This window comes from Lithobates pipiens, unplaced genomic scaffold (assembly GCF_037356315.1).
Source record: "Lithobates pipiens isolate NorthernLeopardFrog02 unplaced genomic scaffold, aLitPip1_a1.2 Scaffold_13, whole genome shotgun sequence".
Lineage (NCBI taxonomy): Eukaryota > Metazoa > Chordata > Amphibia > Anura > Ranidae > Lithobates > Lithobates pipiens.
Genome location: NW_027507718.1, coordinates 102,498,595 through 102,514,079, shown reverse-complemented (window position 1 = coordinate 102,514,079; position 15,485 = coordinate 102,498,595). Strand labels below are relative to the sequence as shown.

General features: G+C 43.5%; 1 protein-coding gene across 1 annotated transcript in view; it reads left to right on the top strand.

Moving 5' to 3' along the window:
• GNG10 (G protein subunit gamma 10) overlaps window positions 1-15,485 on the top strand; it is a 75,961-nt gene that overhangs the window by 48,534 nt on the left and 11,942 nt on the right. Inside the window, exon 2 of the mRNA XM_077475349.1 lies at window positions 14,609-14,761. Within this exon, the coding sequence (XP_077331475.1) occupies window positions 14,609-14,734 (126 nt within the window). The 3' untranslated portion in view covers window positions 14,735-14,761. The remainder of the gene's footprint in view (window positions 1-14,608; window positions 14,762-15,485) is intronic.

Here is a 15,485-nt window from a genome sequence, read left to right as displayed (position 1 = left end):
CCTGCCGGTGCTCCTGGCCCCTCCCCCTTGCTGAATGCCCCATAGCAAGCCGCTCTCTATGGGGGAACTCATGCTTGCTCGCTCTCGAGCAACCTCTGTGCGTCCATGAGACACACAGAGCATATCTTGGCCCGCCCTTCGCTCACTCCTTACAGCCTTTGATTAACAGCAGTGGGAGCCAATGTCTCAGCCAAGGACAGCAGAGAGACACTTTTCTTGTGCACATTGCTGGATAGAGATGGGGCTTAAGTATTGCAAGGGGGGATGCTGCACAGAGAAGGTTTAGAATGCGCAAGGTAAAAACCTTCAGCCTTTACAACCACTTTAATTGGCAACAGGTCAGTAACGTGACTGGGTATAAAAAGTTCAATTTATAGAGTCCGAGAGTCTCGTAAGTAAAGCTGGGCAAAGGTTCACCAGAGTGTCTCAGAAGTAAAGATGGTTATGGTTCAGTCTGTGAAAAGCTGTGTCTACAAAGTGTCAGTTTCAGAAAAATGTTCCTCAATGTAAAATTGCAAATTTATATCATCATCTACAGTACATAATATCATCAAAAGATTCTGCGAACCGGAAGAAATCTCTGTGCGCAGGGAACAAAGCTACAGTAAAATGCTATATTGGATTCCTGTGATCTTCAGGCCCTCAGTAAAAACGTGCATGATTCTGTGATGGACATTACTGCATGGGCTCAGGAATTCCTCCAAAAATCATTGTCTGTCAGTTGACAGTTCCAATCAAAAATACAAGGTAGAGCTTTGTCATGCAAAGAAGAAACCAAAGCTCATTTAAAATGGTCTGTTGCCAAGTAGAAAACTGTTCTGTGGTCAGACAAATCAGAATTTGACATTCTTTATGGCAATCATGGGCTCCGCGCTCTCTAGACTAAAGAGGGAGAGGGACCTTCTGGCTGTTATCAGCTCTCCATTCAAAAGCCTGCTTTTCTGGTATGGGGGTACATTAGTGCATATGGAATAAGCAACTTGCACATCTGTAAAAGCACCATGAATGATAAAAGATATACACTTGGGTCCATATATATTTGGACACAGGCACAATTTTTGTTTGTGAGGCATTTATCAAAACAAATTTAAGCTATAGTTATATAATGGATGTGAGCTGAAAGTACACACTCTTGGGTATAATTTGAGGGTATGTACATCCAAATCGGAGGAAATACAGCTCTTACGAATAGCCCTCCTTCCTTTTTTAGGTGACCAAAAGTAATTGGACAATTGAATCAAAAGCTACTCCTTCATTATTTCTTCATCAGTTAAGCAGATAAAAGGTCTGGAATTGGTTTTATGTGTGGTATTTGCATTTGGAATCTATTGCTGTAAACCTACATCATGCATTCAAAGGAGCTGTCCATGCAAGGGAAACATGCCATTGTAAGTCTTCAAAAACAAAGTCCATCAAAGAGATAGCAGCAACATTAGGAATGGCCAAATCAACAGGTTACTACAGTCTGAGAAAAGAGCTCGGCACCATAAAAAGGCATGGATGCCCACGGAAGACAACAGTGGTGGATGATCGCAGGATACTCTCTATGGTAAAGAAAACCCCATTCACAACATACAGACAGGTGAAGGACACTCTCCAGGAGGTGAGAGTATCATTGTCAAAGTCTACAATCAAGAGAAGACTTCACAAGAGCAAATACAGAGGGTTCACTGCAAGGTGCAAACCATGCATAAGCCTGAAGAATAGAAAAGCCAGATTAGACTTTGCCAAAAAAACATCTAAAAAAGCCAGACCAGTTCTGGAAAAGCATTCTTTGGACGGATGAAACTGAGATTAATCTGTACCAGAATGACGGGAAGAAAAAGTGTGGAGAAGACTTAGATCAGCTCATGATCCAAAGCAAACGGCTTCATATTTAAAACATGGTGGAGGCAGTGTGATGGCATGGGCATGCATGGCTTCCAGTTCCACTGGGTCATTGGTGTTTATTGATGAGGTGACAGAAGACTGAAGCAGCCGGATGAATTCTGCAGTGTTTAGGGATATACTGTAAGCCCAGATACAGATAAATGCAGCAAAGTTGATTGGACGGCACTTCACAGTACAGATGGACAATGATCCAAAACACACCGCAAAAGCAACCCGGGAGCTTTTGAAGGAAAATAAGTGGAATATTCTGAAATGGCCTAGTTAATCACTCAATCTCAACCCAATTGAGCATGCATTTCACTTGCTGAAGGCAAAACTAAAGGCAGAAAGACCCACAAACAAAGAACAACTGAAGACCTCTGCAGTTAGTGCCTGGCAAAGCATCAGAAAGGAGGAAACCCAGTCTTTGGTAATGTGCATGGGTTCCAGACTTCAGGCAGTCAATTGCGCGTAAAGGATTCTCAGCAAATTATTAAAAATTAACATTTTATTTATGATGATATTAATTTGTCCAATTACATTTGAGCCCCTGAAAATGGGACTGTGTATAAAAGTGGTTTGCAGTTCCTAAAATTTGTACTTAATATTTATGTTTGACCCCTTGAATTAAAGCTGAAAGTCTGAACTTTAAATTTATTTGGATTGTTTCGCTTAAAATTCATTCTGGTGGCATACAAAGCCAAAAGTATGAAAATTGTGCCTGTGCCCAAATATATATGGACCAAACTGTATCTAGGTTTTAGAGCCAGTTCACACCATGAATAGCACAGGAACACACGCTTTGCATTCCTGTGCTATTTGCCAATCAAGGCAAATGCAATTGCAGCCTATTCGGCCTAAATAGGCCGAAATTGCACCAAAACTAGCGCATGCTGAACTACTTTATAAAACACACAGATACTGGATCGCAAGGTACTACTGTACAATGCGATCTAGTGCAGGGAACCACATTGCATTTGCAATCTGCATTTGGGGTGTCATGAAGGTAACACGAACAACTGTTGCAGGTTGAAAGTGTAATACGTTTTGAATGTGGTGCGGTGAAATGTGCATGGAACGCAAATTTCCCGCACCATGCATATTTCAGCAGGACAATGTTAAACCGTATACTGCATCTATGACAACAGCATGGCTTAGTAGAAGAGTCCGGTTTTAACTGGCCTGTCTGCAGTCCTTTAACAATTGAAAATATTTAGAGCATATTGTAACGCAAAATACAACAGAGGACCCACGACTACTGAGCAGTTGGGGACATTCCTTTCCCAAAGCTCCAGTAACTGCTCCCTTGGCAAATTTAACGAGACTTGTAGTGATCATTGCGCACTACACATTCAAGTGTAGCACTTTTGTCCTAAACAGGGCTGCTAGTAAATTTAGTTGTGCAAGGTAGTAACTAAGCCTGGCTAATTTGTAGTCTTTAATCAATTGGGTTTAACTGTGATTTCTCTCTTTTGTCAATAGGTGGCACTGTTACTTTTGACATTAGAATGATAGATTACAGTGAATTCAGGTTATGAGTGAATATGCTTTTCTTAGCCAATCAGGAGGAGTTTCTTTGGCTGCTGGGGTAGTCTATTCGGAGAGAGAGAGTCAGGTGATCTGGGTTCTTTCCACCCGGGGGTGGGTGTGTGTAGAGCAGCAGCAAAGGTGTAGGCCTGAAGCCTGGGGCCTAACCATGTGTGAAGAGGCTTGGCCTGAGGGGAGCGTGATCGTTGCCAGGAGGCAAGGGAGAGAAAGTTGCCAGAGGGACAACCACTCTTGTTCCTGGAAGCAGGTGTAAAGGGATGGAGTTCTGAAGGTGTACGAGAGCAGACGCTTTATCAGCCGGGATTGTGAAGTAAGTGGAAAAGCTTCAGCAGAGAACTCATCCAGAAAGTACAATGGGTAGCTGTGAGTAAAGCTTGAAGGAGTACAGCGGGTAGCTGTAAGTAAAGCTTGAGTAAAAGTACAGCGGGTAGCTGTAAGTAAAGCTTGAGGGATGCAGCGGGTATCTGTGGGTGAAGCTTGAAGAATACAGCGGGTAGCTGAGTGAAGCTTGAAGAGTCCAGCAAGTAGCTATGAGCTAAGCCTAAGGATCTACAGTGGGATACTGTGAGTGAAGTTATATACAGATTGCTGCATTCATCTTAAAGGCACTTTTTCTGTATTGCTGACTGCCTAGTTTTATTTTTCTCAAGTCATCTTCCAGGACGGCACACCTGAGAGATGAGAGGCTCCTCCCTACAGGAAACACAATCAATCGACAGCTGTTTTAAGTCCCCACCCTTCCCCTTGATCCTCAGTTTTTGATTGTGTTTCTCCCTACACAGCGAAACTGTTTGTTTTTTTCCAAATGACCCGAAGCCTGGGGCTGGTGGTCTCCCCCTGGGAGCCAGACCACAAGCCTGGGAAGCCTCTGGGTCTGGTAGGATATTCTTGTCCTTCCTGGGGGGTTCCCCTATCTTTTCCTCAGGGCGGGCAGCAGAAATTGGAAGAGCCCCCCTGAGAGCTGAAGGACCCTGGGTACAGTGGTGTACCCAGAACTTCAGGGGCCATTATCCTGTCTCCCCCCTCCTTACCTGTACAGGTGGCTGTTCAGACGGGGGTGCTGGCCATCGGTTCTTTCCAGGGGGCTTGTCCCCGACTCCTGGGTCCCCGGTAGCTCGCGTGGGCTGCCGGAGAGGGCGTGGCAACAAGCACCCGCGTCATTTTCAAACTTCGGGAAAATGGCAGCGGCGTTCTTACCCAGGAGGGAAGGCTGAGAGTCAGTAGGAGCAGGCGCCCACATCCTCCTTTCTCTAGAGCGAGGAGGCACCAGTTTACTACGGTGGATGTCTGCCTTAACCACCTCAGATATGAAGATGGGAATGAGGAATGGAAGGCATTGCCCCCCCCCCCCCCCCCATGTATATAGACTGACTTCCCTATGGGGACAGCAGTTGGGGGGGGGAGCACTTTGGCGGCTATCCTCCTTGCGTGTGGACCATAAGGATGGAAAAGCAAGCCCGCTGGCTGTGGCAAAAAGAGGAAGACGACAACGGTGAGTACTTTACTTTCCTTTTGCCGTGGGAATTTAGCTGCAAAATCCCCAATTCCAGCCAGAGGGTTCCTGGGCATTTGAGATCTCACCTGGGGTCTGGATTCAAATAGCCTTTAAGCTTCTGCTAAAAACACCAGCCGCAGCTCCCTCTTACATCAGAGAAGCTGTATGGTGGACAGGTGGTGCAGAGGAACGAGTGTGCCTAAACCACCTCAGATGAGAAAGAGGTAGGTAGGCCATTGCTCCCCCTTCCCCGTGTATATACTGACTGGTGCAGTGCAGAACCTGGGGTCGGGATACAAATAGCGCAGACGCCACTGCTAAAACCACCAGCCACAGCTCCCTCTTACAGCAGAGACACTGTGGTTATCGCAGCAGTAGGTTGCCAGCCTCTCCCTACATGCCCAGTTGTGGTACATTTAGTAGGGATGAATATAGCGTACAGAGGGGACCTGGTAGATACAAAGTTACTTACAGGCCAGGTATACCACTGAACAGGTTATTAATTGGGCAGTGGTTGGTGGATTCAGAAGCTCACCTGGTCAGCAGGTGCACTAGGTTACCGGCCCTATTAGCCCAGCTGCTAGGAATCTGAAGTTGCTTCACAATGTTTAAAAGCTGACCTAACATTCAAGGATGGGCAGAGACCAAGCTACTGTGTGGCACAGTAGGGGTTCCCTTGTCACAGATCCTCCTTTTGGGGGTTGCCTGCTATAGTTAACTTTCATAAGCTCCAACCTCCCACTCCACCTTTACACTGTGTTTATATTATAGTGTAGGAGGTAAGAAGAAACTTTTTTTTATTGGTTTGGGCTACAATCCACGCAGTGGCAGATCTAAAGGCGATTCACCATAGATCGCTCCCTACATCCTTTTAATTGAGGATTTTCTGTGCAAACCTATGCAAGAGCTACATAATTAATTGTTTGAAGCCTGCAAATAGCTATTTACCTCCCAGGCTAAACTGGTAACCACCTCTTCTAGAGAGGTCTTAAATTGGTCTCTAGGGCTGGGCTCATTGAGACTTTAGTTGCTAATCAGCACCACCTGGATATGTGCTGGCTAGCGTTTGCTCAGTCTATGGAGGTAAGGTAGGACAACAACTACTACTAATAGTAGGGTGTCCAACCATTTTAGGATCTGTTCCTTCTCTGGTGGTGAAGGTTTGGTATCTACAGCCCAGACTATGCCTATGAAATAAATTGCCTGTTGGTTATTTCATAAAGGGATAGACCATGACTCCTCATTGGCTGCACACCAGTAGACCTCAGTAGTGAAGGTTTGTGCTTGCTGGGATGTTTTTGTGGCACAGCAGAAATACACATTGAGATTTGTGACATCTCTGCTTATAAGGGCTATATTGCTGTACATCAGAAATGCACTGCACTGAAGCTTGTTTGCTGTCCTTTATATACTAAAGGTACTGCTTTGTTTGGCTACAGATCAGAAAAATACAACAGTGAAGGTGGTCTGTACTTTCTGGTTTTGTGTTGCACAGCAGAAATGCACATCATTGTGTCTGGTGACATCTCTGCTCATAATGGTTATATTTCTGCACATCAGACATACACAAGATTGAGGTCTGTCTGTGGGGCTTTGTGTCCTGTTTTACTGCCTTGTTGGTTACTTATCAGAAAGGCAGCAGTGAAGTCTGATGGTCCTGATTTGCGTGGCGTTGTGCTGATTCAGACAGTGCTATTAACAGCAATGGCTGCCGAGTTTAAACATGCGATTTGACATGTTGAGTCGCATGACAAATCATTTCAATATGGATGTGCTATCTCTATTCATAGTGTTTTATTGTTGCACATCAGATTTATACAGCATTAAGGTCTGTGAGGTTTTGTGTCCTGTATTACTGCCTTATCAGAAAGGCAGCAGTGAAAATTGATGGTTCGAATTTGTTGGGCTACATAGTAGAAATACAAATTGAACCCCTGCCAGGTGTAGTACATATACTGCCTTTGGTAATCCATGTAGCACCACAAAGTGGTGTTGTGCTGATTTTAGCCACGCGATTTGACATGTTGAGTCGCAAGGCCAAATCGCTTCAATATGCATGTGCTATCTCTATTCAGAATTGTTATATTGTTGCACATCAGACATATACAAGATTGAAGGTTGTCTGTCCTTTATGTCTTGCATATACTGCCTTATTGGCTGCATATCAGAAAGGACACAGCAGTGAAGGTTGCTTGTCTTTTTCTGATTTTGTTTTTGCTGCTCAGCTGAGAGACACATTGAGGATGGTGGCCTCTCTGCTCAGTATTGGTATATTACTACACATCAGACATACACAAAGATTGAATGTTTGTGTCCTGTATGTCCTATATTTACTGCCTTATCGTTTGTATATCAGGCTAAGCAGTGTTTCTCATGGATCTACCTTTCTGCATCTTAGGGATACACAGCAGGGGTTTGTTGGCTGCAATCCTCCAGGGAGTCACAGCATTGGGGACCCCTTACTTGTTCGACCTGAAAATTGCTATTTGTTTTTTTCCCTGCGACCTGTGTAATCTTGAGGTCTGTGGATCCAGGAATCAGGGACTGCTGGTGTCGCACAGACACAAATGGTACCCATTGGAAGCCATAGTATATGACTTCTCATGCGTCTTGCAGTCCCAAGTCGCAGGTTGGGTCGCACGGGTGTGGGAACCCTAAACTTATCTGTCCCTTCTGATTGAGGTTTTGCTACACAGCAGGAATACTCATCATGGCGTTTATTGTTTTATTTTGCAGCAGACCAGAAAGATTGCAGCTGTAAAGGTTGTCTGTCTTTTTCCTCAGTGTCTGCTTTTATGTTGTTGCACAGCAGAAATACTCAAGATTGAAGCTTGTTGGTGCTTTCTGTTTCAGAAAAACACAATGCTGCAGGTTGCTCGTGTCCTTTCTCAGTGTTGGTTCTATCTGAACTACACTACAGAAGTGCATGACAGAAAGGATTGTCTTGTGTTCCATATTTTTCCCTGTAGCATAGCAGAAATGCACAACACTGGAGTTGGTGTTCATATTAATCTTATAACTGTGGTGGTTTGTCAGAAATACACAACATAGAAGTTTGGGTCTTTCTGTCTTTATAGCCTTGTTTTGCTGTACATAGGTAAAGCACAACAGTAAAGGGGGTTCCTGTCCTTTCCGTATTTATATATCAGTTATGACCTAGCTAGCTGCACTAAAGAAATACGCAGCATTTAGGGTTTGCTTGAGTCTTAATGTTTTTACGTCTTGGCAGCACATCAGAAAACCAGACTATGAGGACTGTTTGTCTACGTTGAGGTTCAGATTTGGGTCTCTTCCCATATTTGATATATTGGTTTAGCTAGTCACACTCAGGCACACAACATTGTTGTCTATGCTTGTGTCCTTTCTGTCTAAATCTATTGTGCCGTGCCCACAATCTATGATCATTTTATTTGTGATATTAATAATGCATGTATCACCTTTTTGTATTTCAGCCTTCTTTTCCATGGAGGGGCCAGGAGTTCGGGCTGCAGCTGCCACATGTCGGAAAACCTTGACCACTTGCATTCAGGGATGCCAGAACCATTTCCTAGGGTTGAAGCCCTGTAGGGTTATGGGACACTGGAGGAAGGGGATAATGAATCGCCCTGTTTAGTAAGAACTTGGAGAGTTCTGTTCAGAGGAGTATTAGGGCCTGAGGATGAAGTATAAAGATGTATACCCGATCGAATAGGTTTCCGCTTGGTGCATGGCCTTCATTTTGCCTTTTTAGCAAAACTAGACATAGCAATATGGGTAGTCTACTCCTGCTAGGGACTTTAATCTCCTGAAGAAGGCTCTCAGGCGTAAGTAAGGACATAGATTGGGCGTGCCTTAAACCCAGGGTTCAAGCTTCTGTTAATCTATTTCCCTTAAGTAGGCTTCCCTTTAGTCTTTTGCTGACATAAAGATAAAAAGGAAGCAGTTTTATTTCCCTCAACAGGATAGTGTTAAGACAGGCCCTCTTATTGATTAATGTAGTGTCCTTGTCTTACACAGGTCTCTTATTTATCTTTTTAGTGGTTCTAAGTAGCACCTACAGGCATAATAGGCCATGGTTGTTAGATGTGTGAGATAGGCAACATTGCTAACCTACAAGTTTAACATGTTTTCTGATTCCATTTTTAAGAGCCCATTTCACCTAGATACTGCATCTGAAGCGGAAAAGGCAGGGACATCTGTGGAGCAGACCTGCAGATCAGCCGCATGATCCAGCTAACATGCCTTCATCAAGCATATGAGCGTATGGAGTGGAGGTAAAGCTCACTGCAGAGCCAAGGTTCGCCAAGAGGGTTTTGCAGTGGCCCCACCCTAAGGTAGGCCTGAGGTACTTGTTTATCCTCTCAGGTGTGCCGTCCTGGAAGATGACTTGAGAAAAGTACCAGTTACTTACCGGTAACTGTCTTTCTGGGAAATCTTCCAGGACGGCAGGCCTACTTCCCGCCCGTTGGAGGAGGGAAAATTCTAGAACACTAGAAGGTGAGTACCTATGAGGAATGATTTCCCTTGTGAACCTGGTTCAGGAGTTACTTCTCTACAAACTGAGGATCAAGGGGAAGGGTGGGGACTTAAAACAGCTGTCGATTGATTGTGTTTCCTGTAGGGAGGAGCCTCTCATCTCTCAGGTGTGCCGTCCTGGAAGATTTCCCAGAAAGACAGTTACCGGTAAGTAACTGGTACTTTTTCCAAGGAGTCTGCCAAGTTGCTTTTGCATTTGCCTTAGGGTGTCCTGTGCCCTTCTCCTCTCTCCCCCTGTTCCTGTTCATTTTTAAAAGTGACTGGTGCCCACCTTTCCACCTTGCACTACACCCACCATGCCTAGTAACCTTCACCCTGAGGAGGAATGTCAGTCCTCCCTGACTCTAGGGGTCACCACCAGCACAAAAATATGTAGAAGAATACATATCAGCCTAAACTGAGAAAAAAATAGCTTTTATTAAAAAAAAATGGGGATATTTATTACAGCAAAAAGTACAAAATATTGTTTTTCTTTTCAAAATTGACGCTCTTTTTTTTGTTTATAGCGCAAAAATAAAAACCGCAGAAGCGATCAAATGCCACCAAAAGAAAGCTCTATTTGTGGGAAAAAAAGACGTCAATTTTGTTTAGGTGCAACGTTGCACAACTGCGCAATTGTCAGTTAAAGCGACGCAGTGCCGTATCTCAAAAAATGGCATGATCATTCTGCAGCCAAATCTTCCCGGGCTGTAGTAGTTAAAACAAACCCTTTATTTTTTTTTTTTTTTTTTTTAAACATATTGCAGTCGTACACCTTTAAACCATGCTGTTGGCTGTAAAATGTTTCCCCTCCCCTGTAGAGCTGTTGGACTTAGGCTGGGTTCACACTTATGTGAATTGGATGTGGGCTTCCCCAGATCCAATTTGCATGATAGAAGACTGTGACCTGCTCTCAATGTAGCCGTTTCACACATCTTCGGGGAGGCTGTGGTCTGCACTGGAAAAGGGTTCTGTGCGTCTTTGGCTCCATTTCCGGCAAGAATTCTGCCAAAAATTTGGACCCGATTCAACCCTGAAATGGAGAAAGAGGACGCACCGGACTCCTGCTGTGAGCCGCAGCCGCAGATAGTGTGAACCTGGCCTAAATTGCATGTGATAGTAGATGTCAGCAATGTTTGAAAACCTATCCATTGCTGGGTTACTATTCAGAAGCAGAGTTCAATCACTTTGTAGTGGTAGATTGGGTGTGTACAGTCTTATGTTGTCTTGTCAAAAATGAGATCTTAGGTAATTGTAACTTTCAGGATATGTAAAATTAAAAAAAGAAACTGTGTAGATAGTAGGGATGAGCTCAGGTGTGTTTGCAAACAGCACGTGCGGAGCCCGCCAGGAAGTCGGCACTGCACATCGCTAATCACAAGCAGTGAGACATTTCCCGATCTCTGCAGCCGCACATCGGGACAATAGTGCCGACTTCCTGGCGGGCTCTGCACGTGCTGTTTTCGAACACGTCTGAGCTCATCTTTAATAGGTAGAAGACACAATTTCCTTTAAATGCGGCATGTGTTTCATTATCTGTTATTGTTTTTTTTGTTTTGTTTTTTAAGGGCTCTAATCTATCGCAAACTGAAAGAGTAAATTCCATTTAGGCATTTTAAATCAGTTCTAATACACAAGTCTGTTTCTAATGAAGTCTAAAATATTCTTGGGGATTTAGAACAAAATGGAAGCCCTTTAGTACACATTCATTGTATGCCATTAAAGCGGAGCTCCACCCTCTGCTGCCACATTTGGCACCTTTCGGGGGGTGGGTAACTGTTTTTGACAGGTACACGTCCCCACTTCTGGAAGACCTCGCTGCAGACTATTAATTTAGACTCATCTATTCAATTTCAGTTTTACTGTTTTACGATACCTTTTTTTGGTCACACGCGCTGCTCATATTATGTATGTACATATACAGTCGTGGCCAAAATTGTTGGCACCCCAGAAATTTTTCCGGAAAATCAAGTATTTTTCACAGAAAAGTATTGCAGTAACACATGTTTTGCTATACATGTGTATATTCCCTTTGTATGTTTTGGAACAAAACAAAAAAAAGGGAGGGAAAAAAAGCTAATTGGACATAATGTCATACAAAACTCCAAAAATGGGCTGGTCAAAATTCTTGGCACCCTTAACTTAATATTTGGTTGCACACCCTTTGGAAAAAATAACTGAAATCAGTCACTTCCTATAACCATCAGTAAGCTTCTTACACCTCTCATCCGGAATTTTGGACCACTCTTCCTTTGCAAACTGCTCCAGGTCTCTCTTTTCCCAACAGCAATTTTAAGATATCTCCACAGGTGTTCAATGGGATTTAGATCTGGACTCATTGCTGGCCACTTTAGAACTCTCCAGCGCTTTGTTGCCATCCATTTCTGGGTGATTTTTGATGTATGTTTGGGGTCATTGTACTGCTGGAAGACCCAAGATCTTGGACGCAAAAACACAGCTTTCTGACACTGGGCTCTACAGTACGACCCAAAATCTTTTGGTAATCCTCAGATTTCATGATGCCTTGCACACATTCAAGGCACTCAGTGCCAGAGGCAGCAAAACAACCCCAGAACATCATTGAACCTCCACCATATTTCACTGTAGGTTCTGTGTTCTTTTCTTTGTAGGCCTCATTCCATTTTTGGTAAACAGTAGAATGACGTGCTTTACCAAAAAGCTCTATCTTGGTCTTATCTGTCCACAAGACGTTTTCCCAGAAGGATTTTTAGCTTACTCAAGTACATTTTGGCAAACTGTAGTCTTGCTTTTTTATGTCTCTGTGTCAGCAGTGGGGTCCTCCTGGGTCTCCTGCCATAGCGATTCATTTCATTTAAATGTCGACGGATAGTTCACGCTGACACTGATGCTCTCTGAGCCTGCATGACAGCTTGAATTTCTTTGGAACATGTTTGGGGCTGCTTATCCACCATCTGGACTATGCTGCGTTGCAACCTTTTATCAGTTTTTCTCTTCCGTCCTACCAGAGAGATTAGCTACAGTGCCATGGGTTGCAAACTTCTTGATAATGTTGCGCACTGTGGACAAAGGCAAATCTAGATCTCTGGAGATGAACTTGTAACCTTGAGATTGTTGATATTTTTCCACAATTTTGGTTCTCGAGTCCTCAGACAGTTCTCTTCTTCACACAATGCAAAGACTAAGTGAACCTCTCTCCTTTTTATCTGCTTTCAGGTGTGATTTTTATATTGCCCACACCTGTTACTTGCCCCAGGTGAGTTTAAAGGAGCATCATATGCTTGAAACAATCTTAGTTTTCCACAATTTTCAAAGAGTGACAAGAATTTTGACAAGCCAATTTTTTGGAATTTTGTGTGACATTATATCCAATTAGTTTTTTTTTTCTCCCTTTTTTGTTTTGTTCCAATGCACACAAAGGGAATAAACATGTGTCTAGCAAAACATGTGTTACTGCAATAATTTTCTTTGAGAAATGCTTGATTTTCTGGAAAAATTTCTGGGGTGCCAACAATTTCGGCCATGACTGTATGTATTCATCTAATGTAATAATCCAATTGTTTTAGAGTTGATATATCTATGTATCTTTTTGTCCATGCCACCCGGGAATGTAGATGTGTCAGTGGACCATATATGAATTTTTATACCTATTGTTTATGTGGTCTTTAATATCGCCATGTTTTATATATCTTTCTATGATCAATGCATTTGTACTTTATCCAGTTAACCGCTACAATGTCAGCAACCTCATGTAACCACTTTCAGACCGGACCATTTTGCTGGCTTAAGACCAGACCACTTTTTGCGATTCGGCACTGCGTCGCTTTAACTAACAATTGCGCGGTCGTGCAACGTGGTTCCCAAACAAAATTGACGTCCTTTTTTCCCCACAAATAGAGCTTTCTTTTGGTGGTATTTGATCACCCCTGTGGTTTTTATTTTTTGCGCTATAAACAAAAATAGAGCGCCAATTTTGAAAAAAAACGCATAATTTTTTACTTTTTGTTATAATAAATATCCCCCAAAAATATATATATAAAAAACATTTTTTCCCTCAGTTTAGGCCGATACGTATTCTTCTACATATTTTTGGTAAAAAAAAAAACGCAATAAGCGATTATTGATTGGTTTGCTCTAAAGTTATAGCGTTTAGAAAATAGGGGATAGTTTTATGGCATTTTTATTAATTTTTTTTTTTTTTACTAGTAATGGCGGCGATCAGCAATTTTTATTGTGACTGCAACATGGCAGATACATTGGACATTTTTGACAAATTTTTGGGACCATTGTCATTTATACAGCAATCAGTGCTATACAAATGCACTGATTCCTGTGTAAATGACACTGGCGGTGAAGGGGTTTAACCAGGGGGTGGCAGTGTAGGGGTTAAGTGTTCCTGGGGGCGTGTTACTAACTGGGGGGGGCTGGGCTTTGTGTTAGTGAACACTGATCTCTGCTCCAATCACATGGAGCAGAGATCAGTGGCACTTGTTGCTAGGCAGAACGGGGAGATGCTGTTTACAACAGCATCTCCCTGTTCAGCCTCCCCATGAGACGATCGTGGGTATCCCCACGGCGATCGAGTCTGTGGGACCCGCTATTAGACTCACGGGGGTCCCGACCGGCACATGACCGCGCCGGTGGTGGCGCGCATGCGATGGCAGGGCAGCATATAGAAATGGACGTACCTGTATGCGAATATGCCTGCCCGTGCCATTTTGCTGACGTAAATCGGCGTGCGCTGGTCGGGAACTGATTAAAGTCCCACTTTTCCCTCTTTATTTACATGCTTAAAGTATAAGTACAATTTCAGACAAAGTGTGCTTATTCTTTTTGCCCTTGTGCTCTGGCCGAAATCATCTCCCCCGCCACAGATCTGTATTTACCAAGATCCTCTGCATGTGGCCCGCGGGTATTGTTTATATCCTGCACTGCAAGATTCCCACTGCTGTATGCACCTGTCCTTTACAGTCCCATAGACTTCTAAGGGGTTGGGAGACGACGAGTGCAGCCAGAGGAGGGAGACTTGTGACATGGGATGTACACAATCTCTGAAGATATACTTTGCAACTAAGCAAGTCACATCTCACACCTAGACCCTTCTACCTACAGGATTGTAATTAAGGAGGGATGCTTGTGTCACTGTTGGTGCAATGTTCTGTAATAAGGAAGCTGGAATTCCCATACACAGGCTGTAATGGTAATGTCTTTGTTCCTTTGTAGGTTTCCCAGGCAGCAGCAGAGCTCCAACAGTACTGCATGCAGAATGCCTGTAAAGATGCTTTACTGGTTGGAATGCCAGCTGGAAGTAATCCATTCCGAGAGCCCAGATCTTGTGCCCTTCTCTGAGGATGCTGCATTAAATCTCTGACTAATGTAAGTAAAGTTGCTAGGAATTCCTATTGTAAATGCTAAACAAGATAAATATTTAAAGTTGAACTGGAAAACCGCTAAACACACTATTGAAAATATATACTGTAAAGGAGAGCTGCTTTGCCTATCAAACGGTTTGTAATTCTGTACAGCTAGTCCTGGGATTTACAAAGCCATGCCCGACGGCACACTAATGCTGGCGACCTGACTTTCCTATGCTGCAAAAAAGCTCTGGTGCGCTTCAAAACTGTTGGCACACAGATGGAGCAGCAGCAGCTCACTCCTATACCGAAGCCCTGCACATTTATTGCAATGGGCAGGGCGTTTTGGGAGCACTGTATACAGCACTCCCAAACCATCCCAAAGATGCTGCTTGCAGGACTTTTTCTAACGTCCCGCAAGCGCGCACTGCCCCAGTGTGAAAGCACTAGGGCTTTCACATTCAGGCAGCATGGGAGGCAGTTTTAAGGCATTATTTCTAGTGCTAAAATGCCTGAAAACTGCCCCTGTGTGAAAGGGGTCTTAAAGAGGTGGTCCACCTAAAAAAAAAAAATATATATATATATATATATATATATATATATATATATATATATATATATATATAAAGCCAGCAGCTACAAATACTGCAGCTGCTGACTTTTAATAAATGGACACTTGCCTGTCCCAGGGTCCAGCGATGTCGACATCCGAAGCCGATCAATCGCTTGGTCTCGCATCCTAACTG